At 53.5% G+C, this 27,621-nt stretch overlaps 1 protein-coding gene and 1 long non-coding RNA gene across 25 annotated transcripts in view; both read right to left on the bottom strand.

Annotated features, from left to right (window-relative positions):
• Window positions 1–4,702: 4,702 nt before the first annotated feature.
• LOC146400247 (uncharacterized) lies at window positions 4,703–9,570 on the bottom strand. Its single transcript, XR_014816891.1, has 2 exons — window positions 8,250–9,570; window positions 4,703–7,819 (listed from the first exon to the last, which is right to left on the bottom strand). It is a non-coding gene; the product is annotated as an uncharacterized LOC146400247 (long non-coding RNA).
• Window positions 9,571–15,206: 5,636 nt separating this feature from the next.
• IKZF1 (IKAROS family zinc finger 1) overlaps window positions 15,207–27,621 on the bottom strand; it is a 92,781-nt gene continuing 80,366 nt past the window's right edge. For 16 of the 24 annotated variants that reach the window (XM_021063913.2, XM_084978557.1, XM_084978556.1 and 13 more), the window contains 2 exons: window positions 25,415–25,549; window positions 15,207–19,471 (listed from right to left, as the gene is read on the bottom strand). In XM_021063913.2, the coding sequence (XP_020919572.2) occupies window positions 18,762–19,471; window positions 25,415–25,549 (845 nt within the window). In that variant the 3' untranslated portion in view covers window positions 15,207–18,761. The remainder of the gene's footprint in view (window positions 19,472–25,414; window positions 25,550–27,621) is intronic. The other 8 variants (XM_084978555.1, XM_084978559.1, XM_084978563.1 and 5 more) reach the window with 1 other exon arrangement.

Below are 27,621 nucleotides of genomic sequence, written 5' to 3'. Positions count from 1 at the left end.
ATTTTTAAGGTATTGAACGTGGCTTTGTTGAGTACTTAGTTTTGTTTTGTTTTTTTTTAAATGAGAGAAGCCATAAATTTTGCGACTTAGGAAGAGGCGGTGGGTGAACTGAAGATCCACATTCTGAGTTCATTTTAGAAAAATTACTCATAATTGCATATGGAAAACGAGGCTGGGGGGATGATGGCCATGGAGAAAATACATCTTTAAAAAGTAGGGTGAACGTTTTGCACAAGTATAAGATTGTATTTAGAAGTAAACTCTCAGAATCAGAATCCATAGCAAAATAGTCATTCATCCAACTCCAAATTGAGCAAAACTATCAAATTTGCTTAAAAAAGGAGCTGCTTGACAAATACAGATTTCATCTGCATTTTAAGAAACGGAATGTTCAGAAAACCAGATTACAGAGGAGTCTTTGAGCAAGCAACATATGTGCATAGCATTCCATCAGTGACTAAAGAAGTGGAGAAATTCTATTTTATCAGAGTTTGGGGTGCAGATAATAGTGGGCCCTCACATCTGGAGGAAGAGGCATGGCTGTACACATGCTTCTGACCCCGTGGAACACTTGCAAGCCAAATGTATGATAAGCTTCTGAAGACCTAATTTCACAAAAAAGAAAAAGAAAATTGCTGTAGAACTAGGGCATGATTGCAATTTAAGGGAAATGGTGCAGATAAATCTATTTTAATGGATAAGCTTAGTAGATGCAAAATAAATGTTAGTATTTCATTATTTATTCCCCTCCACCGGTCTAAATTAGAGTGGAAAATTCACGGTATCCAGTCAAAAGCTGTTTTTCCTAAACCACTTTAGTACTTTGGAAAAACTTATTCCTGCTGTATAGCTACTTCCAGAGGCTCTTTCTAACTCTTTGAATCCCCCTGCACAGTCTGCTGTGTGCCTTTTGTGTGTCAGATGTTACTGAGGCTCACCTCTGAGTGGAGGTCACAAATCCTCTTTCGATCAAGTGAGTCTCCTTGGACTCTTAAGGGTCAGTATGTTCAGTCAGCAAAAAATAGGTTCAGGCATTGGCCAGAGCGCTCAGTCTGTCTGTCATCACTGCCAGACAAGAGGGCAGCCAGTGATGGGCGCCGCTTGTGCACCCTCCAAAGGCTACGATGCCTTCAGCTGGTAACTCTTGGTTTACTGAGCAGTGTGACTAAGGGATGAGCAAAGCTTGTCTTTCCTCAGCCCACAGAACAGATGGATTAAGAAGGGGGCATGAAGGTCAAAGGGAACTTTTAGGACTTGAGGCTCTCCTAAAGTCTACCCAAGATGAGGAATCAATTCAGATATTTAGCCTGAGAAATGAGGACTTCTGTACAGTATTTCCTTCATTGAATCACATTTGCTAATTTAGGTAAAAATGTAGTACACACTTTATAACTTAGAAAAAAATAGGACATTTTTTAGAACAGGGAAACAAGTTCCCTGATACAATGAGACAGGGTTACCTGCTTAAGGAAAATTAGCCCAAGTTTAGGTATTAACCTGAAACAGGAGAAAATATATTAAATGAACAAAGCTGAATTTTGCATGAAAGAAAACCAGCACATTTCCTAAGGAAACCATAAAAGTATGTACAGCAGTAAAACAACGGAAATTGGCTATTTCAAGCATAAAACTGAAGAATCTCAAATTTTAGGTACTAAGATTTAAGAATAGGTGCTACTTTCTTCTCCGTGGTCTCTGTTTTATTTTCCATAAGGATAATATTTCCCGTTTCAGAATCGCAGGAGTAAACGAGAAATGCGCGTTTGCAAGTAGCAGAGGCGTTGCTTACTCTCCACGCAAACATTTTTATTGGCTTCCCTCCACTTTCCCTTCCTTTCCCCCTCGTCCTCTGTATTTTTTCTTCAAGCATTAATTGAAGCTCTCTGATTAATATTTGGATATATAAGAAGCTTTAAATGTCTTTTTATTTTTATTTACTTATTTAATTTATTTTTTAGGGCTGCACCGGCAGCATATGGAGGTTGCCAGGCTAGGGGTCAAATCCGAGCTGCAGCTGCCGGCCTGCACCACAGCCACAGCAGCATGGGATCCGAGCCACATCTATGACTTAAACACCACTGCTGTGGCAACTGCGGATCCCTGACCCACTGAGCGAGGCCAGGGATCAAATCCTCATGGATGCTAGTCAGGTTCGTTACCGCTGAGCTACGATGGGAACTCCAAAGCTTTTAAAGTTTCCGTCGTGGTGCAGTGAAAATGAATCCGGCTAGGAACCATGAGGTTGTGGGTACGATCCCTTGCCTCACTCAGTAGGTTAAGGATCCAGCATTGCTGTGGCTCTGGTGTAGGCTGGCGGCTACAGCTCCGATGAGACCCCTAGCCTGGGAACCTCCATATGCCTTGGGTGCGACCCTAAAAAGGCAAAAATAAAATAAAGAAAAGAAACAACTCCCACTCAGAAAATTTCCCTTTGCAAACATCTCGAGTCTAGAATTAAAGTTTTCTGTGTGGATCCCTGGGATAAATTCCGAGTTGGAATTTCTATCACAGATTCTCCCACTTCTGACCATTAGAGCAATCTTCATTTGTAGAAACATTTTAATGCATATTACACATTTAATTACTGTAATATGTGCCCACTAAAGAAAATTTGAAAAGTACAAGATGTAAAGGGCAACCAAACACACACAACTGCACAACACGGAATCCGTTAGTCCTTCTCTCCCTGACACACACACAGTATCATACATTTTTATACAGCTAGAAGTGTACTGCAGACACAGCTATCATTAAAACCTAGCGATACATTCACTGCAAGTGAAAATCTCCATTCCTACCATCTCTTCAGGGGGGCACAGCATTGCCCTGAATGGACATACCAGGCTTTACTCAACCAGCCTCCTGCCATCGTCCCGTTGTAGAGGACAAGATTGCGAAAATGCTTCTAAGAACTGCAGAGGATTCTGTGGGATTAGGAGAAATGGGAGGTGACAACCTTAACTACAGGACTGCAGAGCTGGCCCCAAACTGACCTTATCTTGTTTCTAACAAGGTACTGAGTTGTTTTTCAGAGACAACAGAACAAAACCCACAAGCCACACAGGCAGAGCATGCTCAGAGGGGAATATTTTGACCTCAAACAATAGCCAGAAGTGATGTTTCTCCCTGCCCTGGACCAAAGGACTCAGATGCAACGGGAACCTGAACACCAGAGCCCTTCCGGAGAGACAGAGGGTCCACTGTCCAGGAGAGCAGGTGCAGAGGCCCCTCCGCCGGCCCTCACGGCGTCTTCCAAAGCCCTGCCCTGGAAACCTGTCCCACCAGCGCTCAGGCAAACCCCCCTCCTCCCGACTCATCCAAGTCTGACGGAACCCCAGGCGAGGTCAGATCTGAGCTTTGTTTTCTTGCCAGGTGACCTTGACACAACGTTCTTTCTTTTCTCAAAAGCTGCTGCCATAGATCTGGCTTCTGTGTGCATCAGGCAGAGACACCCCCCCCCCGCCATTTAATTTCTCCAGCCCCGAGTCAGTGGAGAATGGGAAATGTCCCCACGTTCCCTGGGCTGAGAGCCTGCCGTGCCCCAAGGCCTCCTCCCTGTGCCGCACATTCGTGGCTTAAGAAGCAACAGAGGACATGGTACGAGGTGATGCTAGGTGATGCTAAGTGATGACTGCATAGGGCTCCTTACATCATTTCCCGTGGCCGTGTTCTCCACTACAGCAGCCCAGATGTGACGAATGGGGTGTGAGATTGGGAATATCTCAAGAAAAGTTGTGGGTTTTGTTGTTTGGCTGTACGCTTGGCATGTGGACGTTCCCAACCCAGGAATTTAACCTGTGGCACAGCAGCAACCCAAGTTGCTGCGTGAAAACGCCAGATCCTTAACCCACTGGGCTACAAGGGAACTCCTCAGAGAAAAGCTGTATTGAGATAGAAGGTAACTGTCCTGGAAATGGATCTTCTGTAATTTTAATGAATTTTATTTTTGATAGGTTTTTACACTATTACGCTTTATTTTTATTAGAGCATAGTTGATTTACAGTGTTGTGTCAATTTCTGCTGTACAGCATAGTGACCCAGTCATAAACATATATACATTATTTTTCTCATACTATCTTCCATGATTTTAGATTAAAAAAATTTTTTTGGTCATTTTAGGGCTCCTGTGGCACATGGAGGTTCCCAGACTAGGAGTCGAATTGGACCTATAGCCACTGGCCTTCCCACGGCCACAGCAACGTGGGATCGGAGCCACGTCTTCGAGCTACACCACAGCTCACAGCAACGCTGGATCCTTAACCCACTGAATGGGGCCAGGATTGAAGGTTACTTTCCATTCACTGTTGGCAATCGATTTTTTTTATTAGTCAGTGCCCTCCCTGATCTGCAGGTGCATCTTTTGGCCAAGATGGATTCCAGAGCAAGGCACGGTGGGAAGGTGGTCTAGACCTAGCACGGCTTGGCGCCCCCTCCCTTTCTGACCCAGAGACACCTCACTGCACATGCCCAATTGGGGGTCTCCCTGATGGGATTTTTAGGGCGAGGTGTGGGGAGCGCGTGGGGAGCTCCCATGGTACTGTCCCCAGTATCCACGGGTTCCTTCATCCTTAGGTGGGACCCCAGACAGTCACTTCCCCTGAATTTTTTTTTTTTAGGAACTGCTCAGGACAGTCCTTTTGTTGCTAGGTTTCTGGAGCTGTGAGCCAGGAACCGGTGTGAGAAGACCAATCATACACGAGAAAAGTGTGTGGTCATTCAGGTGAATGACCACGGGTGTGTCTGTATTTCTTACAAAACCACAATACCGCGCTTCCCACGCCACCCTCCCCAGCTCTGCTGACCGACCGCTGCCTCCCCCGCAGTTTCCCTCCCAGGAGCTGCCAGCCCTGGAAGCCGAGCTCCGTCCCTCGGTCTTGTCTCTCTCTCCTCTTCCCACTTGTCCCCCTTTGTCCAGAGGGTTGCACAGGCTCCAAGCCTCGCGGTCTCTTGGGGGCGGAGGTCTCTCTTGCCCATGAGGGTCCCCTATGCCCTGCAAAACTGCCACCACGACAGACGATGTGTAGCCTATTGTTAGTCTGTGTCACAGACCTGGTCACTGAACCTAGGACAAGTATCCCTCCCTGCGGACATCAGAGACTTCAGCTCCAGGAAGCTGGAGGCCCAGGGTGAAGGCCGGCGGTGATAAGGGCCACGTCCTGAGCAGGCCAGGGCAAAGCTCCACCGAAGAAGAGGCTGGTGCCCAGGAGGAGTCCAATAGGAGCATCCATGAGGTCAGAAGAGGTCTGGGCCAGGTGAGGACCCCTCTCTGGGTGGGGAAGTTCCTGCTCTTGGTGTTAACAGTTGACGCAAGAATTGACCTCATGAGACATGACAGCCGAATCACAGGTTTTAGGGATGTTGAAAATCAAAATACAAGCCAACCGATACTCAGAGAGCACCCTTACCTGGTTCCAAGCCTAATTCCACCCTTAACTAGCTAAGTGGCCTGGTCAGTCTTCACTGCTCCGGGGCTGTGCTTGTCCCTGACTCAGTGGGCGAGCTGGGCTCGGCCTGCAGACGGGGTTCACCCCCCGCCCCCGCCCGCAGGGGCTTGAAGCAGGTGGTTGGCGGCTGCGCCATCTGCCGTCACCGCTAGGGGGCGCGCGCCTCCCGCTTTCCCCGGGCAGCCTGGCGGGCCCTGGAGGTGCGTCTGTCCCTTTGAATTTTGATACTGTTTTAAGGAATTCCAACTCAGAGACTGTTCAGTGAATTTGCTACCAATCTCAATTTTGAGTTTCTTCACTTTTGATTTCATGCTAAATTAATTGGATTTTTTAAATGCTCTGGCCTGTAATCTCGCTGGGAGGTTTCCAGCTGATTTGCTTCATGATGCTGGCTTCTGCCTACACAGAACATGCCTTGAATCCCTTCTCAGGGACCTGGTCTTGCCTGGGCCAAGTGGTGGAGGTGCGGGGGAGGCAGGGCCCGCTCCTTCCAGCCTCTGTGCTGGCCCATTTCCTCCGCTGCCAGAGGTAATGGCCGGTCCGGGGCACAGAGCCTGAGCACACGCGGGGACTCCCATCAGGAATCCTCTCGAAGCCGCCCCTCTGTTCTCAGAATGAGCCATTCCAGCCTCTGCTCTTCCAGAGGAGGCCGGGCAGAGGGAGGTGTTAACCTGTGGGTCCCCGCTCTCCCCGGCGCACACCGAGGCTGGGGCTAGGGCGCTGCCTTGACTTTGTGCCCCGGAGGCTGATTGTCCTCGGTCCTGACTTTGCAGCAGGCCTGGACCTTTGGGAGGCTGCTGTTGGCTGATGCGGTCATGGGCCTTGGTGGGAGGTCCCCAGTTCTTGGGTGGAAACTTCAGAGCCGCATTGCACCCAGCCCCGAGGTCCAGTGGACATGAGCACAGTCCATTGACTGAAGAGCCTGCAGCTTTGAGCTGGCACTGGTCTCCCAGTAGAGAGGTGCAAGGACAGCCAGACTCCATCCAGGGACCGGGGGGCGGGGGGTGGGGGAGAGGCGATCCTGGCAGGCAGATCCCTCCTGGAGCCCTGGACCCACACTGTGTGGATGTGTGTGGAAACAGCTTTCATAAGGAACATTTCTCTAACTGCAAAGGAAATGAGGCAAGCAGTTTCTTTAGGAGAAGCAGAAGCAAGAGGAAAGTGATTTGCCTTTTTTTCCTCTTTTTCTCCCGAGAGGAGGATGATCCTGCAAGAATCTACCAGCAGGGCGTGACGAGTCCTTCCCTATTTGCTGGAAATCCCACCCTCCCACGGCTGCTCTGCACAGTTTCTGTTTTGCAGGTTGCTGCTGCCAAGAGGGGACCTGGGGTCACACGAGGACCTGGCCAGGGTCCCACTGACGCGGGAGAAATGGGGTGAAGGTTTGGGAGATGGCAGGGGCATTGGAAGAGAGCAGTCCCACCTCCAGGACACCTTCAAGCCCCGGGAGCCTGCTTTGTTGAGAGCACATGGCCGCTCAGGCAAACGCGATTTCCCTGCTGGAGGAAGGAAAGGCCTGGCCCCCCAAGCAGAAGTGAAAGTTGCAGCATGATTTGAATATTGAAGGCAGCCTTCAGGATGTAGGACCCCAGGGCAAGCTTCCTCTGGAACAGGCTGGGAGCTCAGTTTTCCTGAGAACAGAGTTAATGCGTGAGGGACAGTCCCCTGTTCCCAGCCCCGAGGGGCTGGCTGGTCAGCGCCGGGGACACAGCGGACCTGGCGGTGGGAAAGCCTCTGGATCTGCCATCCAGTAGGGCAGCCACAGCCATGTGGCTTCTGGGGCACTTAGCGTGTGGCTCTGGAAACTGAGGGACGGACGGCCCTCACCGATTGAGTTTGACGACGTTAAGCTTAGACGTAGCTGCCCGGGGCTGGCGGCCGCTGCCTGGAACGGCAGCATTTTGGCGCATGAAGCAAACGTTCTGTTCTGGCATTTTCCATGCTTGCAGGCACGGAAAGGGATGCCCTGTTGTTCGCAGCAAACGGGCAGGACGCAGGATTGCTCTTTACTTCTGTAACGGGGGTCTTTTTGGTTGCCGCGTGTTTAATTGCTCAGCACAGCCTGCGTGGGGCTGGTTGTGTGTGGCCCTTGCCGGTGACCAAGTGTAAGGAACAGTTAACTATTTTCCTTTTTGGTCGCTTAACACGGTTCTGTTGTCACGAGTCCCAGCCCAGGTCACCAGCGATCTGAACTGCCCCTCGGTCCCATCGTGTGGTGACAGTTCCCATGCGGCCAGGGTCCCCAGGCCAGGTCATGACCCTCTAAGCCTCTCTCAGGTTGTCTCTGGGAGGCGGGGTGAGGACAGCTTTGCCGCAGGATTGCCGTCCGCACGGTCCGGTCCTGCCGTGGTTTTCTCTCTTCCTAGGAGGCTGACCTGCGGGAACATTCGTTCTGGGACTGCGTCCTGTGCTTGAGGGGCTTTAGCAAATGTGGCTCAAGGGTGACTCTCCTTGGCCTTGACCAATCACTCTGTTTCCCGGGCCTTAGTTTCACTACCTGAAATCAGGCTTTACGATCCCAGCACTTCCTCCAAAGGCCCAAGTGGTTCCCTGACAGCCTGGCAGCTCCAGGTCCAGATGGGGGCTCCCTTCCCCAAGCCCCCGCTTAGCATGGATGCTGAGAAGGCCCTCCCCTGGCTCCAAGCGGATGCCCCCTTCCTGCCGGACTCCCTCGTGGGCACCACTCCTTGCAGCACCACAGAGACCGCAGGCCCCGAAAGCCCTCCCCGGACACGGGCCCAGCTGAGGTCATGGCCCTCCCCGAGCACGTGGCCCAGGTTCTAGGCTCTGGACCCGAGTGCTCACCTTCCTCGGCTGCGAATTTTCTTGCCATCTTTCTTCACCCACATACCCTCTCCTGTCTTGCAGTCCCCTCTGGACCTGCCTGTTTCTGATGGGGAGGGTTAACAGCCTCCCCTGTCTCTCCTTGTGGTTTTATCACGTATATGGGCGCTCTGTTGTTAGCTGTGTATAATTAAGACGTGTTCTGTGTTCCCAGAGAACTGACTCCAGGAAACACCCCTCCTTACCGCTGACACCTGCCCTGGCTCTGAGGTCCCACGTGCCTGAGCCTAACAGAGCTGCCCTGCTTTCTTCTGGCCGCCGTGAGCAGGGCGCATCTTTTCCAGCCGTCGCTTCCGTCCACGCGTCTTTAGAGTGAACACGGCTTCCTCGGGGACAGGGTGTAGTTGGGTCCTGTGTGCGGATCTGCTCTGACAGTCTGTGTGTCACTTGGGGCGTGAGACCAATGCTGTCTATACTGAGGATTGGCACAGTCGGATCCGGTGTCTTGCTCTGTTTATTATTATCCACCTCCACTCTCTCACCGCCTTCTCTGGTTTAACTGTTTTGCGTGGCAGCCTGTCTGCTTCTTCTCTCCCCGCCTCTGTCTCTCGTGAGTCGGCCAAGAGGCACTGAGTCTGGGGGAGTCTGTCTGACCTGCCTCCCAGCCTTCCTGCTCCTGATCAGCAACCTCCCCCCAGGACTGCTCAGCCTGTCCCCTGGATGGGACCCTCCTGCTAGAGCCGGGACGCCAGGACACACGGGAGAGGACCTCCTGGAGACCCCGGAGCCTGGGGCTTGTGTCCCATGGCCTCCTGCCTTTCTCTGGAGAGATGACGCCGGCCCTTCCCAGACCCCAGGGAGCAGGGGAAGAGAGTCCCTGGAGAGTCACATTCCTGGAGATTCGGGAACGGCCGAGCAAGGTGTCTGCCTCCCAGTCCGATGGAGGAGGCAGGCGTTGACAGAGCACCACAAGGGCCCTGACACCGACTGAAACGACGCCAGGAACCCAGAGATCTGACCTTGAGAAAGCCCCAAAAATTAGCTGGGGACAAGAGTTCGGCCTTGTGGCATGCCTCTGTTGAGGTTTAGCAGGTGGCGAGGCTTGGGGAGCATTCCAGCCATGTGTGGGAGCCTGGGAGTCAGGCTGCCTTGGAGGTTGGAAGGAGCTGAGAGAGATGGGCTAGCGGTCAGGTCTTGATGAGGCTGCGTGCCATTCTGGAGGGTGTGGACTTGAACCCCGGATCAGGCTTCCTGCCGCCCCCCCCTGCCCCCCAGGCCCACAGTGATGGTGACAGGCCCCTGGGCTCATACCTGTTCCTATGGTATATTTATAGCTGTGGACATACACATACACTTGTTTTCCTGCAGGATGACATAAAGGCAACATAAAAAAAGAATTGTGATGTTTGAGGGGTGGGGTCTGGGCGTGGGCAGAGGGAGCCATGAGGGTTCTGTGAAGGGCAGTGCCCAGAAGGGAGGAGGGCCTGAAAGGGGAATCATACTGAGGCCTGAAACCACAGACCCCTCCTTGCTGTGGGGCCTCGGGCCGCCCTCGCCCACAGGAAGCGGGAGGGATGATGGTGACGAGGAAGCTGCTGCAGGTGTGGGAGCAGCAGCGAGAGGCTGGGGCGGGGGTGGTGCTGCCGCCCAGGGGCAGGGGCAGGGGCAGGGGCAGGCCCACCTCTGGGCAGTCTGGAAGCCACCACGTGGCCCCTCCCAGGGAGAGCGAGGAGTGAGGTCCTGGGCAGGGGAGGAGGCACTGCAGGGCTGTCCACGGATGCCAGGGACCATCTGGGCAGAGCAGAGAGAGGAGGTCTGACTCGTGGAGGGAGAAACAAAACATCTTTGGACAATTCACACACTCGGACGTCACATCTAGTTGGTTTGACAAAACATGGGAAAGAAGAAGTGAAATTTGTTAACTGTACAGAGATCCATGCAGTTCACTTCAGGGGACAGCTTGGGTACCAAACGATCCTTATTATGCAAATTCCTTCCCCAGGCGGCTGGTTCCCAGTTGTGCACAGGCCCCGGTGGCTGCATCTGCTTCGCCCCGCCCACTGGCTCGCCGGGGCAACACCCGCTGCCAGGCAGGAGGGGCCGGGCTGCTAGAGTTGAGGGACTGTGGGGCCCCACCCCGGGCGCCCTGGGCCCCAGGAGAGGGTGGCCGCAGGAGACATGGCTCAGGGATTTGGCCCTGTTTCTGTCCTTGGCCTTGCCACAAAGCGGAAAAAGAGAGGGGACTTCACACTGAGGGTTTTACCTTCCTCCTTTTAGGAAAACACAGCCCAGAACATGGCATTTCTGAGACCTCAGGTCCCAGCAGGGGCCAGGGCCCGAGGTGTGCCGAGTTCCCCGGTTCTTCTCTGCCAACGTCTCTCCGGAGTCCCCCGCTCTCCTCTGCCCCCACCGCAGAGCGGGGGGGTGGGGGGGCAGTATTGGGGGGTAGGATTTCCACATATGACTTTTGGAGGGGACACAAACATTCAGACTGTAGCAAAAGCACCTACTATGTGCCAGGGAATCTTTGTGACACGGAGGATATGGCAGTGTTAACTTAAAAACATGCACAATTTAAAAGTTGAGTGTTAAGTTTTCTGTGGGGCGAAATGAGGCCTGTCACCCAGGAGGCAGCATTCAGAGAGCTCTGAGACACCCCTCCTGAGAGGCGGGGGTGCCGGGGGGGGGTCAGCGTGGATGTGATTGTGGTGAAGGCGCAGGCATCTGCCCCCCCACCACACACACACACACACACACGCTACCGAAGGTCGCTGCCGGTCTCGTGATGGTCACTGCTACTCCCAAGGAGCAGGTGTCCCCACGAAGAATTTGAGTGCTTCTCTAGATGTGAGGAGATGCAAGAGTCGCGCTCATAAAATCTCCTAAAAATTCCTGTCTGAAGAGCTGTTCTACCGCTTTTCCCAGAGCACAGAGGGCCTCCCTCCTGGCCCCCACCCCGAGCTCCTTTCAGGGGGTGTCACGGGGCTGCAGCAGCAGTGGCTGGTGATGCAGGCCGTGTAGAGGCAGACGGCAGGTTCCCAGTAGTCAAAAAAAGAGGAGCCCCTGCTGTGAGGCAGTGGGTTTAGAACCTGACTGCAACAGTTCGGGGGCTGCAGAGGCTCAGGCTTGATCTCCGGCCCTGGAACTTCCACTTGCCTTGGCCGTGAATGCCAATGCGAATGGCGATGATGACGGTAGCAAAGCCCCAGCTCCTGGCGATCGCGTTCCAGTGCAGATTCGCGCCTCCCCGTCTCTGCTGCCCTCTCATCTCTACGTCCTCCAATTTCAGCCGCGCTGCTGTGCAGGTGAAAGCCTCGTCTCTCCAGCAGGACCGCTCCTGGTCCTCCTGTCCCTGCCCCCCCGACTCTTAATACATCACTCTCTTCTCTGTCCCCAGAGGCCCCCCTTCACCTGCCTTGCTACCTTCTCACACCCTCTGGCTGTAGGAACTGAGCTGTGCTTTCTCTCACTTTCCTGGGCTCTGCTGCTTGCAGGATGTGGCTTGGTCCCCTCCCCTTTCTAGCAGGGCGAGGGTGCAGCCTTTTCAGGGGCGGTCTGAGTGTAAAACCTGCCTGCATCCCACAGAGCGAGCCGGCCTAGAGTGGCAGCCCCCTGTGGCCACGCGCGGAGGCTGTGTCTTCTCCCTTGGGCTCTAAGGGCAGCACAGGTAGGATCTGGGTTTCGAGGCTCTGACTCTCTTGTCTATATCTGAGTTGTTTCAAGCTAAGAAGGGAAGAGAGAGAGCCGTTATTCATTTTTCTTCTATTAGAAAAGGGGGGTGCGGGGCTGGGCTGGGGGAGAGGGATAAGCCTGGTACCTGCCTTGAGGGGGAGAGGGTGAGTGGGAGACGGCTTATCTGGATTTGGGGAGCTGGTTCCACACCTGCAGGGGGGGTCCAGGCAGACAGGCCTCCAGAACTGCATTCTGAAGAACCAGCCGGGAGATGCTTGAGCCGCACTTGTGAACCAGGCCCTAGAGCTGCAAGCACTGGCGCCTGGGGAAGGGGCGTGGGTGAGGGAGTTTGGAGGCAGCCTTGAGCTGGAGGCCGGGAATTTGGGTTACTGGTGGGCGGGGCTCATGGGAGGACCAGGCTGTGAGGCAAAATTGCTGGTCTAGGAGCCAAAGGAATCCCTCCTCCCGCATCAGAGGTAGTGGGGGCTGGGCCTGGGGAAAGGCAGGTACAGGGATGCTTGCAGGCAGAGCAGCCCTGGGCTCCACCCAGCAGCAGCTGAAGCAGAGAAAAGTCTTGTTCTGATGACGTGGCTCCGGGACAGCCATTCGGGGCCCTGCTGTGTTTGGTGTTGAGAGGCTACACCCAAAATCAAGACTTTGGGAAACAGCCAAGGGACTCCTTTCCTGGAGAATACCCACATGCTCTTGGAGTTTCCTGCTGTGGCCCAGTGGGACTGGCGAGTCTCTGCAGTGCCAGGATGCAGGTTCTACCCCGGGCCCAGCTCAGTGGGTTTGCGGATCAGGTGTCACTGCAGCTGCGGCTTGGGTTGAAACTGTGGCTCAGACCTGATCCCTGGCCCGGGAACTCCACATGCTGCAGAGCGGCCAGAAAAGAAAAAAAGAGAAGGAGAATCGATGTGCTTTTAGTGAGAGTGCAAAATTTCACCAACGAATCACAAAACGCCCAAGATATTTTGATAGAAAATGTGATGAATTAATTGGTAATAGAATCAGAAATATCTGCTCTCTAAGCCCCCAGTTCTGATGTTTAGATCCCCAGATTTCACACTAATATTTAAAAGATAGCATGGCTTTAGGAGTTCCTGTTGTGGCTCAGCAGTTAACGAATCTGATTAGCATCCATGACGTAGGTTCCATCCCTGGCCTTGCTCAGTGGGTTAAGGATCTGGCGTTGCCATGAACTGTGGTATAGGTTGCAGACACGGCTTGGATCCTGCAATGCTGTGGCTGTAGTGGAGGCTGGTAGCTACGGCTCCAAGTTGACCCCCCCAGCCTGGGAACCTGCATGTAAAAACAAATATATATATTGCATGGATTTTAAATTCACACCACTCATCAGGGCTAGAAATGAACTACAGAAGAGCTGCTGTCTTTTTGGTGGGGGTTGGTGATAAAATGCACACAGGAAACCTCTGGGCTGCCCCAGGGGCAACTTGGAAATGGAGCTGCCCTGCACAGGGGCTGTTCCAGGTGTGCTGGGAACAGTGTCAGGGCATTCAAGCTGGGCCCACGCCTCACCTTCTCCACTCAGCTTATTCTAGACCTCCAGCTCTTCTCACCTTGCCACATGCACCTGGGATCAGGTACAGTCCTCCTGGGCCGACCAGGCAGGCCTTTCCTGACTCCACCCCCTCCTAGGTGTGGGTCTGAATGATCTGTCCTCAGTGCCACCCTAAGAAGGGGATATCCTCCAGGCCAGCCTCCCCAGAGTGGGGCCCATTGGTTTGGGCCCACTGAATAGATGCACCTTTGCCTCAGTAAGAGTTTGCAGGGGACCAAAGGAAGATTTATAGCTTAAAAAAGACACGCTGAGGGAGTTCCCACTGTGGCTCAGTGGGTTAAGAACCCAACATAGTATCGGTGAGGAAGCAGGTTCAATCCCTGGCCTTGCTTAGTGGGTTGAGGATCCGGTGTTGCCATGAGCTGTGGTGTAGGTTGCAGGCATGGCCCAGATCCCATGTTGCTGTGGCTGTGGTGTAGGCCTCAGCTGCAGCTCCAATTTGACCTCTAGCCTGGGAACGTCCATATGCCACAAGGGTGGCCATAAAAATGAAAAAAAAAAAAAAAAAAAAGAAAGGCATGTTGAGAATAATCCTTTTTGGGGGGCTGCACCCATGGCATTCTTATGTTCCTTGTCCTGGGATCAAGCCTACCCCTGAGCTGCTGCTGCTCTGACAATGCCAGATCCTTAACCCGCTGCACCACCAGGAGACTCCAGGATAAGCATCCTACGGCAGCTTAAGAAAACGAAAGGTAGTGAAAAGCAAGAAATTAAGTCTGTCTTCCTACCCGTGGCTCCTGCAGTGGGGATTTGGAACCTCACCCTAGTCGCTGCCGGGTCCCGGGGTCCAGCCCCGACGGGCTCGAGGGTGGGAGCGGGAGGCGGCAGAGACGGGGCAGGCAGGTGGTTTCCTCGGGCCCTTCCCCGCGCGCTTGGGAAGCTTCGGAAGAGGCTCATGAACACGTTCCTCGCCCTCACGGTCAAAGCCCCACCCGCGAAGTCACTGTCCCCCTTAGCTTGAGCCAGGCCACTTCTAAGCTAGTGGACATGTTCCTTATTTTCCGGACCTATGGTCACCGAGCAGTGACAGGGCATAGCTGTGAAACAGACGGATCTGTTCACGGGGGTGTCGTCACAGCTCTTGAAGCCACATGCTCGTTCACTGCGGTCACCTAGGGAGGTGGCCAAAAACCTCCTTGAAGGGCACTGCCTCAGCCAATGACACTTCTGCAGGGGCCCTGATGCCAGGGCTGGATGTGGAACAGTGCAGTCTGTGGATGGGGTTACAGTTGCGCCCCATCTGGGTCAACGCCGCCCCCTGCACGTGGCCGCCTCAGCTTAGCCACCAGATCTGAACCCACAGGGGGTCTGGCTCTCCCCCAGAGGGTCTGCACCCCCAGTGTGCTGCAGCCGGGCGGGCCCGTGGCAGAGCTGAGGGCACCCGGCCTAACCGTGCAGCCCTGCAGCGAGAATGCCGTGGGGCGGCGGGGGCACCGTGCTTGGTCACGGCCTCTGTGCTCCCTCAGCCATCCGCCTGCCACTCAGGGCGGTGTGTCTTGCTTCCCACGACCTCAAATCCACAGCTGGGACAGGAGGGGGTCCGTGTGCTGCAGTGAACAGCCATGCTGGCCAGTGTCATCTGCACACAGTCACAGGCGACTCCAGCTTGCAGCCAGCACCAAGCCCGCCTCTGCCTTCTCTGACCCAGGGGGCGTCTTCCGCAGGTGGCCCCTTTGCAGGGCCTTCCTGGAGGCTAGCATGGGCTTCACGGCATGGGGCAGGCAGAGGGTTCGTTGCATTTATTTTTTCTATCACTACAGAAGCATTTCAAAATGCGTACAAAAGAATACTCTTTTTCTGCAGGGGCCACCCCACCCCCTGTTCACAGCGAAACAGAAATAATTTAACATCGTCGTAGAGGCAGAGCGGGAAGAGAACTGCACATTCCCATTTACAACCCTGTACAGGGATCCGCCAGGACAGCCGCCGAACACCTAAAGCTGCGTCAGATACAGACACATTGGGCCCGAATGGTCACCACACACGACATCATAAAAAAGTGTATTAGAAAGTCCTGGAAGCAAGACTGCCTGTTAATATCCAGTTTCACGTGTTCACAGTGAATGCTATTGCACCAACAGCATATGCGCTTTTTTTTTTTTTTTTCTGATGTCTGTATGCCTTAAATACGTCTAATTTTGGTTCATTTTAAAATAAGGAAAATAAACCCCCACTGAGCTGAAGGAGGGAGATCTGGGTTTCACGTGGCGTGACCCTTCGTTATTGCTGGAGCTGAGAGTGTGCAGCCGTGAGAACTGCATTTGCATCGTGACGTGTCTCCAGAAGTCCACTCCATCGCACTTGGGTTTTGGCAAGAAGAGGACACTAGAAGAGCCACAAGGCAATCAAAGCAAACCAAGAAAAGAAGCCCCGAAATAGAAAACAAAAACAAAAACAAAACAAACAAATTCACATCTCCCTAACAAGTCTTTCTCCGTGAAGATTCTGAGATTTCCTTCTGTGGTTGGTTCTGAATTGCAGGTGGAATGTGCTGGTTTCTGAAGGGATGGATGCTGGGACAACCCTTTGGTGACAATACGATTCTCTTTAGTGACTCTTCTACTGGGACAAGACCAAACTCTAAGGTACAAGGTACAGCAGGACCTGGGTAAGGAGGGGTCCAGGCGCTGGGCACGGAGAGAAGCTGGGTGACGCCGGGTGGGGTGGGGGCAGGAATGCCAACCAGGGTTTCTCCTTGTGATCAAGATCCATCTGCTACGAGGGCCCCTCCTTTGGTGTGTATTTAGTTTAAACACGAGAGTGCGTGAAGCCTAGACAGCACTCCTCAAGACACATGCTCACCCCGTCAAACAAGAGAACAAACCACAGAACAGATGTGCGGAAGGTCATGCAAAACCCTACTTTTACCAGCTAGAAGGAAAACGCTAACAGCTTTGGGTACAGAATGACCACTTTTCCAACATAATTTAATTACTCGTTGACATGATATGAAACCTGACATTAAATACAATTATTTCAGAGAAAAGTGGTGTTACAATAGAAAACCACGACAGAGGCCGCGGAGATCAACAGATCGGCTCTAAAAAGCAGAGGGCAGGAGGGGAAGGCCCTGGAGACAGCAACTCCCGCGGGCGCTATTTACAGGGGGGGGGGGCAAGCTTTGTTTGAAGCCATGGGGAGAAAGAACTCCTTTCAACGAATGGACTCTGTGGGACGGGCGGGAAAGCACAGGGCAGCTGAAAATGGCCCGCAGACTGGACATCTCCGAAGTCTCTGACCTGGAACCTGTTCAGGCGCCAGCTCCTTCTCCCAGTGCCCGAGTTAGCCCACCTCTGTCTAGGTCCAGGCTCAATGTCCTGCCGTTCGGTCAGCCAGAGAGGATGGGATGCCCTCCTTTCAACAAAACCCAAAGGCGCCTGAGAAGGTACGCTTCTGAAGACGGGAGGGGGGTGACTCACTTAGAGAACTGATAAAGCCTCCAAAGGAACATGAGTCAGGCTCCAGACTGCCGTCGGGGAACGTTCTTGCAGGGCCTTTCTCTGGGGGAGGCTTCCAGACCCTCGACTGGTCTGGGACTCACCTAGAGCAGCTTGGTTCTCTAGGAGGGACAATTCTGCTCCCCAGAGGACATATTTAGTTAACTGGAGGTCCGCCCGCATCTACTGGGTAGGGGCCAGGGATGCTACCGTGACCCTGATGGTGCGCCAGGGGTGGCGGGAATCCCCTGCAAACTATCCAGCCCCCAAAGTCAAGAGCCCTGGACTGAGAGGAAATGCAGAGGTGCTTGTGCACAGTTGGTCCCCCGTTTCATGTGCTCCCTCTGCACACTGGTGGTGAAGACCAACCCCATAAACACTTGAACCTGGCCTGTCTTCCTTCTAGGAGGCTGAGATGAACGGGTGTGAGGGCACATGTCCCGCCTACGCAGCCAGACAGCGCTCCTCCGCCCTTACAGGAGAGTTTCAGATGGTTTGAAAGTTGAGGTGCCCTGGGAGTTCCCATTGTGGCTCAGCAGGTTAAGAATCTGACTAGTATCCATGGGGATGCAGGTTTGACCCCTGGCCTCGCTCAGGGGTTAAAGGATCCGGCATTGCTGTGAGCTGTGGTGTAGGTGGCAGCTCCGATTAGACCCCTAGCCTGGAAACTTCCAGATGCCAAGGGTGTGGGCCTCAAAAGACAGAAAAAGTAGAAAGAAAAGAAAAAAAGAAAGTTGAGGTGCCCGGGGCGAGCAGCACCTGCGGGGCTCCCTCTGGCCTCTGCTTCCTTGACCTGAGAAAGAGCGGTCACTCTGAGGCCTGCCTTTAGGAGAGTCTGAAAGTGAGACTGAGACACAGAGGGCAGGAAGGGCTGACAAGAAAACTGGCAAGGCTGCGGCTACAGACAAACTTGAACTGAGGTGTCGGAGCGGCCTTCTGGGCCGGACAGGCTTGTCCTCGCAGGGTTGAAGCTGGTGGCAGGGGAAAGGTAACCAAAGAAACGAGTGTGGCGTTTAGAAGAGTGTTTGGTGTGAGGGATTTTATCATTCGAATTCTGAATTAAGGTCTAAATTCCAGGACTGGGATTAAAGATGTAGTGACAGACTCTGGGGGCCATTAAATGCCTGGGGGTGAGAGAGCAGAGAACAGCGTTCTCCGGGCGCCCCCCCAGGGGACATGGCATTTGTTCCACTTGACATCAGGCCCCAGAAGGCTTGGCCGTGGCCGAGCAACGCCTCAGAAATTTGGAAATATTCGCGGGCGAGTCTCAAGGCTCTCCCGTCCCTCGCTCTGCTCCACGGTCACTGGTCACTTTTCCCCAGCAGTGGGTTAACCCCGGCAGGATCTGACTTACAATGCATCTTCCCTCTAACTGCAGCCTGTCGGCCGGCGGGATGCTGCAGTTCCCGCGGCCCTGCTGTGGGGCATCTCCCCGGCAGGGTGGCTCCGGCCACAGCTCAGGGGCTGGGCAGTGGGCACCCGGCCCGCTACGTGGATCCCACGCTTGGCCCAGGAACCTGCCCCCCCTTCTTCCTAGGCTCTGGCCTGTTTCTAGGAAACTCTCTGAAAATGGCCATTGTCCGGAGGACAGGCAGCCACAGGGGCGGGGACTTCAGCTAGCAAGCTACCAACACGTCTAGCGAGAGAGCACTTCTGGGGCTCTGGGGGGAGCCCTGCAGCTAAACCATGAAACCTCTTGGTTTTCCAAAGCAAACGGGAGAGAAGCACAGCGGTCTGGTCCGGGCCCGGCGGCGGCGGCGGCGGCAGCGGCGGCGGCGGCGGCGGGGGAGCGGCCCCGCGTGCTCCTCTCGAGGGGACGGGGCGTCCGGGCCGCAGGGGCCCTTAGGTCATGTGGAAGCGGTGCTCCCCGCGCGTGATGTGGGACGAGAACTCGTAGCGGTCCTGGCTGTGGTAGCCGCACATGTTGCACTGGAAGGGGTGGCGGAAGCCGTGGCAGCCCATGTGGATGGTGTACATGACGTGGTCCAGGAAGAGCACGCGGCAGTGTTCGCACTTGTACACCCTCAGCGGCTCCCCGCCCGCGCCGATCACGCGCAGGGCGTCCGCGGGGCCCTCGGAGGCGGCGCGCAGCACGTCGTAGGCCGCGTGCTCCTCCTTGATGGACAGCCCGTTGCGGGCGTGGGGGGTGATGTGGTTGGTCAGGTAGATGAGGCCGCCGCGCTGCTCCTCCGCGTTGCTCTCGGTGTCCGTCGAGTCTTGGCAGCTGTTGCTGGGCGACGCCTCCCGCTCGGAGGACACGGACTTGGCCTTGGAGAGCAGCAGCAGGTTCTCCACGGCGCTGTCCTGGGCCGAGGGGTTGGCGCGCGCGGGGCCCTCGGCGTGGGGCTTGTGCAGCTGGTACAGGGGGCTGAGCACCGGGACCACCTCGGAGCTGCCCGGCGGCGTCTGCACCAGGGGGCGCAGGGACTCGGCGCCCAGGTAGCTGATGGCATTGTTGATGGCCTGGTCCATCACGTGCGTCTGCATCATCTCGTTCTCCTTCTCGTAGCTGGCGCTGCTGTCGTAGGGCATGTCCGACAGGCACTTGTCCCCTGTGGGAAGCAGGGGACAGTCAGAGAGGTCCAGATCGACCCCTGCGCCCAGCAGCAACAGCTGAAATCTCCACCAGCGGGGGGCGAGGGGGGCACCCGATCTCCAAAAGAGAGGAAGCCTGGCCTATCTGCCTGGGGAGCACAGGCGGGGCTTCCCGGAGTCGCATGTAAACCAGCTTGGCTGCCAGTGTAATCAGCATGTGCAAGTGGATTAAACCAAGACTTGTGTCTGTCACTACGGATGGTGGACATTTTTACACTGAATTTAAGATGAGTAGGTAAATGATGTGTTCTCCAGTGGGTGTCTTCGGCAATGGGCGATAACTGGCTAGTGTATCATGCTTTTTAAAATACATTACATACGTAAGTGATTACTCACAGTAACGTGCCCTATACTTATTTAAAATAGAATTAGGTCATCCATTTAAAATTCATGACTCTAATGCTCTAGAAGAAAGCTTAGTCAACAATATGAAAATCAGAGTTCCCACTGTGGCTCAGTGGGTTAGGAGCCCGACCTAGTCTCTGTGAGGATGTGGGTTCGATCGCTGGCTTCATTCAGTGGGTTAAGGATCCAGTGTTGCCTGGGCTGTGGCTCTGATTCGACCCCTAGCCTGGGAACTTCCAAATGCCTCAGGTGCGGTCATAAAGAGAAAAAAAATATGAAAATTTTCTGTTTTTTATCGTGAAATGATGCCAGCTCTTCCACGACACCAAGCTGTCTCGGACTCGTGTGACTCGTGTGAGCCCAAAGGCATCACCCGAGCTGGCAGCTTCCGCCTCCTCCTCTGCCTCAAACTCCAGGCTCGCCTTCCGTCCTTAGCGGCACTGGGTCCACGTGCTGCAGAGACACGTGGTGGAGAGTTGGGAGCAAACCGAGGGAGCCCGAAGTGACACTTCCTTGTTCTTGTGAACGTGAATGATGCTGGAGGAGCTGCTGTCGAGGGCTCATCAGAGCGTTTGGCCTCAAGAAACTTAAGATCTAAGACCACGGTTTGTAGGAGAAGGCAAGCTGCTGTCTGCCAGAAGGGGAAATTAGAGAAAGAAGTTGTCTTCTTGGCATTAGCTTTCGAGTACGAACATTTGTAAGGAAAAAAAAAAATGAATTTCCTTGCAGTGAGTGGTTCTCCGCTCAGCAGGAAACCATGGCTCCTTAGCTCATTCATTAATGAACGGTCTGCCTCAGGGCCAGGGCCAGTGACTCACTCACTTTCAGGGGTGGCCAGTGAATGAGTCAAAGGCAGAGCCTGGACCAGACAGGAGACAGTGGTGAGCAAGTAACCGCGGCCCCATCCCGAGCCCAGATGTTACTGCACCATCACGCAGCGGTGCATCCTGAGCTGAGAGCTGCTAGGAAGGGAATGGAGGGCTTGCTGTGGGGACAGTGGCGTTCTCTGTCCCACACGGGGAGCTGCACGAGGACACTGAGAAGAGAGGGAGCCTGGAGCTTTGGAGGGACGGGTGAAGGTGGGGGACAGCCCTGGGCAGACAGGTGGGCAGGGGAGGCCCAGCAGAGACCGTGTCTGAAAGAAGACGGAAGGATTTGAAGGAGAGAGGACGGGTCATGGAGGGGCAGAGATAGGAGTGACTTCCAGCTGCCCCCGAGCCCGGGCTGTGGCTGGCGGTGGCTGGTGAGGGTGGCGACGGCGGGGATCCCCACGCTTTGCATGCTGACGTCTGACATCTTATCCTTCTGCTGCCACCAATTCCTGGCAACAGAAGGGTAAACTGCTCCACGGTTCCTAGACTTACTAGTAGTCCTTAAACAGTCTGTGAGCGTTGCCAACTGTCCAGGAACAGGCCCTCATCATTCTGTGAAGCAACACGAGGTCTCGCTTCTGTTTCGTAAGGGCTGTTTATCATACAAATGGCCCAGCTTCCTATCATTAGCGTGTACTGGTGGTCAGGAGGGACACTGGCCTGATGACTGTACACTGTGACCCTTAGGTGACACAAGGAAACTTGGCAGTGGCCTGCCACACCCTCTGCAGAAACTCAACAGAATGGGATATCTCTCCCTGCAAGCTGGGCTGGGGCGGGTTCTTAGAAGTGGTGTTTCTTCCCAGAAGAGGTGAGAAGGCGGAATTGAACAGCACTACACAAATCATGTACTTTTTCTTGTTTTCGGGTGAAGGTGCTAAGTGTCTTGTCACACGAACCCCCTGGAGAGAATGAGTCCCTTCTGGCAGGCACTTCGTTCTCTGTCTCCACCGAGCCCCGGGAGGGTGAGGAGGGGGTGGCTGTAATCCACAAGCCCATCCATGATCCCACCTAATTACCCCGTTTCTCCCAAAGCCATGCTTCTGTGGCTTCCCAAGCGCCCACCGAAATCGGTTACTTTTAACACTGGGAATCAACAATGAAGGGGAAAAAACAACATATATTTCAGATTCACGTGGCATATTGAAGCCACCCACAGAATCTGCGCCCACCCCCCAGTATTTCACATAGTGAGAAAAATCCCACAACATTCACTTTGGCAATAAGCTAAGGAAAAGCACATATCCTAATGAAACACGTATTTATAAAGAAAAAAGTCAAGGACCAGGGAAAGAAAAATCTGACCTGAGATACATGGCAAAGCTTGGCTGCTGCTCTCGCGTTAAAAACCTTAGTATGAAGCAACAAAATCCTCAGCCTTTTCCCTGACATCCTCAAATCCACAGAGAATCAAGTCAAATAGATGCCTTTTTCCACTTCTGGTCAAAAAGCAGTTGAAACCTCTGCTGCTGAGACCAGGTGATCCGGGACATGTGAGACCAGCTCTCTAGACAGAGGCAGGAGCTAAGTCCTCGTGCTGTGTCCCTGGAGCAAAGAGCTCGGAGTGGCCCCCCCGGCCCCCCACCAGGAGAACGCGCCTCAACTAGGTACCGTGGTAACTGGTTGAGGGCATTTATCCCAATCGCAGAACAAGGGAGAGAGGAAGAGTCCAACAGAGACTCCGTGCCTCACCTGGACTCCTCACCCCAGCCCGTGGAGTTCTTTCAGGATTGAGAAAAGTCAATAGCTCCTCCAGGGAGAGAGAGAGAGAAAAAAAAAAGTCTCAGCTACAATGGGAAGAATGTCCAGACTTCAATTAAGCTCTGTCAGCCCCAGCGGAATAAGCAAGAGGAAAAGAAAATGTTATGATTATGGTGAAAATATTTTCTAGCAAGGCGAGGGAAGAAGAGCAGCACAACAGATGAATAAGCCCATTCGAGGAGAAAGCTTAATGCAAGGAAGAGGAGAAATGTCTCATAATTGCTTATGGATTCTTTAAGGAAATGCTGAAACACAGCATGCTAAGTCAATAGAATAAGATGAAAAAGAAGATTTTGGATCTCAGGAAACAAAGTGAGGTCCAAACAATATTATTATAGAATTAATACATGGATGAGAAGCAGCAAGTAACAGAACATAAACCACTAAAAAAGGAATTATTGATATAGAGGAAAAACCCAAGAAATAATGAGAGTGAATAAATGTGAAAAAGACACAAAAATAAACTGAGAGAAACGCTAACAGATATTGAAGACAAACCATCCGACATAAGGACAACCAGTGAGGCTGACCAGAGATCACAAAAGATGGAACAAAAGATATAAAAACAGAGACTTTCTAAGAAATAAAAGGGAAAAAAAAAAGGGAATCCCCACATCTAAATGTCATGACATTTTTATTCAGAACACGGAAAACCAAGATATGTCCCGGTTAGGGTATTCAAGTTTTAGGTTATAGAAAAAACTCTTCGGGCATCCAGAGACAAAAATGGAAATCTTGCCTTTCGGCGTGATGGCGAAATCTGAAAAGGGCTCAGGGGAAAGAAGAACCACCACCATCACACACTCAAGAAGAAAGGTGGCAGACAGAGCTCCTCCGACACAAAGCCGTCATGGAAACAGAACACCTAGAGAAGCTTCTGGAAAAGAGTCGCTTGTATGTAAAGTCCAGTCAATTAAGACATTACTCAAAATAAGTAGAGAGTAGTAAGGGCTGGGTCTGAGCTTTGAATCTACTTAAATATAAACTTAAACATAGGGGGTTTGGATTGGCATCTGCACACAGAGGAGTACAGAATGACTGGTCAAAGGGACCTGCTGGGCAGCACAGGGACCTCTCCCCAGTGTGCCGTGATCATCTACGTGGGAAAGAATCTGAAAGAGCCTCGGAAAGAGAGCACGTATGTACACGGACACCTGACTCTCTGGGCCGTACAGCAGGAACCACAACCTTGCAAATCCATTGGACTGGGCGCTCGGACCCTGACAGCGGCGTTCCTACGTGTGCCCTCTGAATTGACGGAAAAGACAGACTCTGCTTCTAGAGGTTCCGGGGGACCTCAGAGATCCCCCTCCCTCTTTGTTCTGGAGATGGAGAAGTCACGGCAAGGGGGCAGTGGGGTTGATGAAAACCCCATCCAGTCCACATGAGGGAAAGGGGGGCATTTGGGGGCAGGAAGAGGCGCTATTGTAGAAATAAACTGCCAATCCCCAAACTCGTGGGGAAACGCCTATCAGGACGCACAGCCTCTCGTGAGCCCCTTTGCCCGTCTCCATGCCGCTGTCCTGGTCCCACCATGCCCTCACTTCTCCCGAGCCCACCTCGCCCCAGGGACGACGTCTCGCCACGGCCCTGCTGCTTTCCTGATTCTGGTCAATTTCGGGCACTTGAGGTCTCGATTTTCCAAGATGTTGGTCCCGTCAGAAATACGCCAATGGTTTCTTGTGCCAAACCTGAAGGCTAATTTCTCACCTCGGCACTCAGAGCTCACCCCTGTGCCCAGAGTGTACCGGCCTTCATCGCCGTGGCTTCCCCGAGGGTCCGTGAGCCAGCCCAGGACACTCCCTGCTTCTCCCGCACGTCCTCCTCCAGCCCCCAACCAGCATCACCACTTCTCTACATTCTCATCTGCCTGGAACCCTCCTCCATTCTTCCTCTGTCAACAATGTGTTGAAATCCTCCTCCTCTGTCAAGGTCACTGTCAGCTTCATGAAGATTTTACTGAGCCTCTTCCCTGGACATGGCCCCCCTCCCATGAGCCTCTTCCCTGGACATGCCCCCCCCCCCATGATCCTCTTCCCTGGACATGCCCCCCCTCCCATGAGCCTCTTCCCTGGACATGCCCCCCCTCCCATGAGCCTCTTCCCTGGACATGCCCCCCCTCCCATGAGCCTCTTCCCTGGACATGGCCCCCCTCCCATGAGCCTCTTCCCTGGACATGACCCACCTCCCATGATCCTCTTCTCCAAACATGACCCTCCCCGCATGGTTCTCTTCCCTGGACATGACCCACCTCCCATGATCCTCTTCCCCAGACATGACCCTCCCCCCAAGGTGACAGGGTTAAGGCATGGCTGTGAACCCACACCCTTAGGCTGGGTCCCGTCTGCCCTCCCACCTCTCCTGCACTTGCAGTGTCTGGCCTGGATGATGTTACTGCTGTGTCTGTGTCGCCTAGACTGGCGGATAAGCCCCCAGAGGGGGGCACCTGCCGCAGGTAGAGCCAGTGAGGAGAACAGCCACAGCGGCTGTGCCTCCTCCGCCCCGGGTGCTTCGTGGGCCAGGCGCCCTGTGCGTCTGCCCTTTCTGCCCTCTCAGGAGCCCATGTGGAGTAGTGTGAGCTTCTCGTGAAAACGAGCTGAAGCTCAGAGAGGCTGCTGGAGAGCCCCCGCTGTGCTCCCTGACCGGCCCCCCAGGTGGACACGCGGCATCCCGGGCGGAGGTCCCGGGGCGCCCAGGACACGGCAAAACCACGTCCAAGAACAGCTCCCGGGAGAAGATTTGTAATTTTTAAGAAGCCTATTGGACAAACATCCCGAGATCTTCAAGAAATAGGCTTACCAATGTTTGCTTTTTAAAACCCGAGGGATTTTTGTCTTTCTCCTGCCCTCCGCTAATTACCGCCTGACCCTAAAGCGCCCGCGGAGTTGTTGTTTTAAGAGACAGCAAACGTTTAACTCTTACCAACAAATTTCTGAGGCATAGAGCTCTTACGTTTGGCGACGTTACTTGCTAGTCTGTCCAGCACGAGGGATCGCTCTGACCCCATCTTGCACAGGTCTTCTGCCATCTCACTGTGATTCGTTTCTTCTTTAATGACTAAAGTCAAAGACAGTTAGAGAGGCCAGTTTAGAAACGCTTACGGTGAAGGGATTCAGTCCCGTCCAGCGGTAAATCTGACATTTGCTCGAAGCACCAAGAGCCAGGACCCTCACCGGGAGGACGTCTCGCCTTCCCGGCACCCCTGCCAGCCAGCTGGAGGCTGACCGGGGCCACCTGCTGATGACACCTGCATCATGCACTGAGACCCGGGGGACAAGCACCACCACTGTCACCCGAGGCTGGCCGAAGAGTCAGTGGCTGTGTCCTTGCAGCGAGTCCTCTGAACCATGCAAATCCTCTGCCATCTGCTAACTCAGTCGACGCAGCCTCTCGAGAATCAGAGAACTCTGACCTAAGGGTCTGACTCGGAGTGGCACAGCGAAGAGGGCTGCAGGAGAAACGCGGCCGCAGAGATGCTGCAGCCAATCCTGGCAACATGGGGCAAGGCCTCAGAGGTCCCAGATTCTGAACCCAGAGCACACCCGAAACTCAAGGGACACCACTCACAGAAATCGAGAAGCCGTGGAGGCGAACGCCCATCTGGGGTGTCTTTCTAGCCCTCCCGTGCTCTGCCGTCTCGCCCCTGTCTCTGCGTAGTGGAGGACACAGCTCTGTGTCTGGCATCTCTGTTCTAGTTTTTACGGTTGGATTTCTGGAAACATAACTCTTTCATCTCCTTGCAATTTATCCTTAAGTTTAAGAAGCTAAAAATGCAAACCGACTATCTCCCAAATGGCTAATCAATTCTTGCAACACCGACTCTGACGAGTCCGTTTCAATCCCACCTTCCTGGGAGTTCCCTGGGGGCTCAGTGGGGTAAGAATGCGGTGTTGTCCCCACTGGGGTGAAGGTTCCATCCCTGGGCTGGGAGCTTTTCCATGTCATGGGTGAGGCCTCAATAAATAAATAAATAAGTGCCACTGTGCTGTGCTTCCTTCTTTCTCAAACGGAGCACACCGATTTATCACAGTATCTTCGGAAGGCTTATCCCTTTCTATCATTCATTTGTCTATTCTTCAAGGACATCTAGATTCCAGCTATGTTTTAATACAGCATTAGACATTCCTGTTAAAAGAGTGCCAAGTCCAGAGTCTCCAAGAACCCAACATAGTGTCCACGAGGATGTGGGTTCGATCCCTGCCCTTGCTCAGTGGGTGATGGATCCAGGGTTGCTGTGAGCTGTGGTGTAGGTCACAGATGTGTCTCAGATCTGGCGTTGCTGTGGCTGTGGTGTAGGCCGGCAGCTGTAGCTCTGGTTTGATACCTAGCCTGGGAACCTCCATGTGCCACAGGTGTGGCCATTAAAAAAAAAGTGCTAATTCCCTCATTTACTTTTCCAGATACAGTTTATAATATTCTACGAAGACCGACAAACCAATTTCAAGTCAGGACCATTCCTGGTCCCAGAGGACACAGGTGTGGGGTCCGGCCGTCTCCCTGGTCCCTCTCTCCCATGTCTTCTTGCCTCAGGATGCTTTTCTGGCTTCCTCATCAAGACCCCTCCGCATGACCTGCTAAAATGATGTCTAAGCATTTTAATGTTTTCACGGCTTCATGATGAATGCCACTTAAAAATCTATCTCGAATTGGTTATCATTGCTGGTAAGTGTACATTTCTAGCCCTGGAAATGTGGGTTTCTTATTAAAAGGGCAAACATAACAGCCCACACTCTGATTTATATAAAATAAAATCCATGCAATTCAAATTTCACCGATCATATTTCTGACCTAAGAAGCTTCCCTATGTGTCCTCCCTTCTCAGCAAAGGTGGGCCCTGTGGCTCTCCCGGGGTCCCTGCAGGACTCAAGCTGGGTTTCCTCACTGCCAGGCCACAGGGTCTCCTGGGACCCTCAGAGCCACCACGGGGGACCATGAGCCCAAAGCTCCCGGCCCGCTGGCTCCTCTGCCCTCTGGTGCATTTCTAAGCGTGGAACACCATTTGCACACCCGAGGCTCAAGAGAAACTTAGGCTTTTCCTTCAAGACATTAGGAAGTTATAACACATGACCGAAGAGCCTTTTCCTAAATAAAATTATATTCAGAAAAATTAAATCTTTGCTACGTCTCAT

Source organism: Sus scrofa, chromosome 9 (assembly GCF_054392235.1).
Source record: "Sus scrofa isolate SSC_HxYL_T2T_F1_AM1 chromosome 9, Sscrofa_HxYL_maternal_Yorkshire_Landrace_v2.0, whole genome shotgun sequence".
Classification (NCBI taxonomy): Eukaryota; Metazoa; Chordata; class Mammalia; order Artiodactyla; family Suidae; genus Sus; species Sus scrofa.
This window is presented reverse-complemented; position numbering and strand designations above follow the sequence as displayed.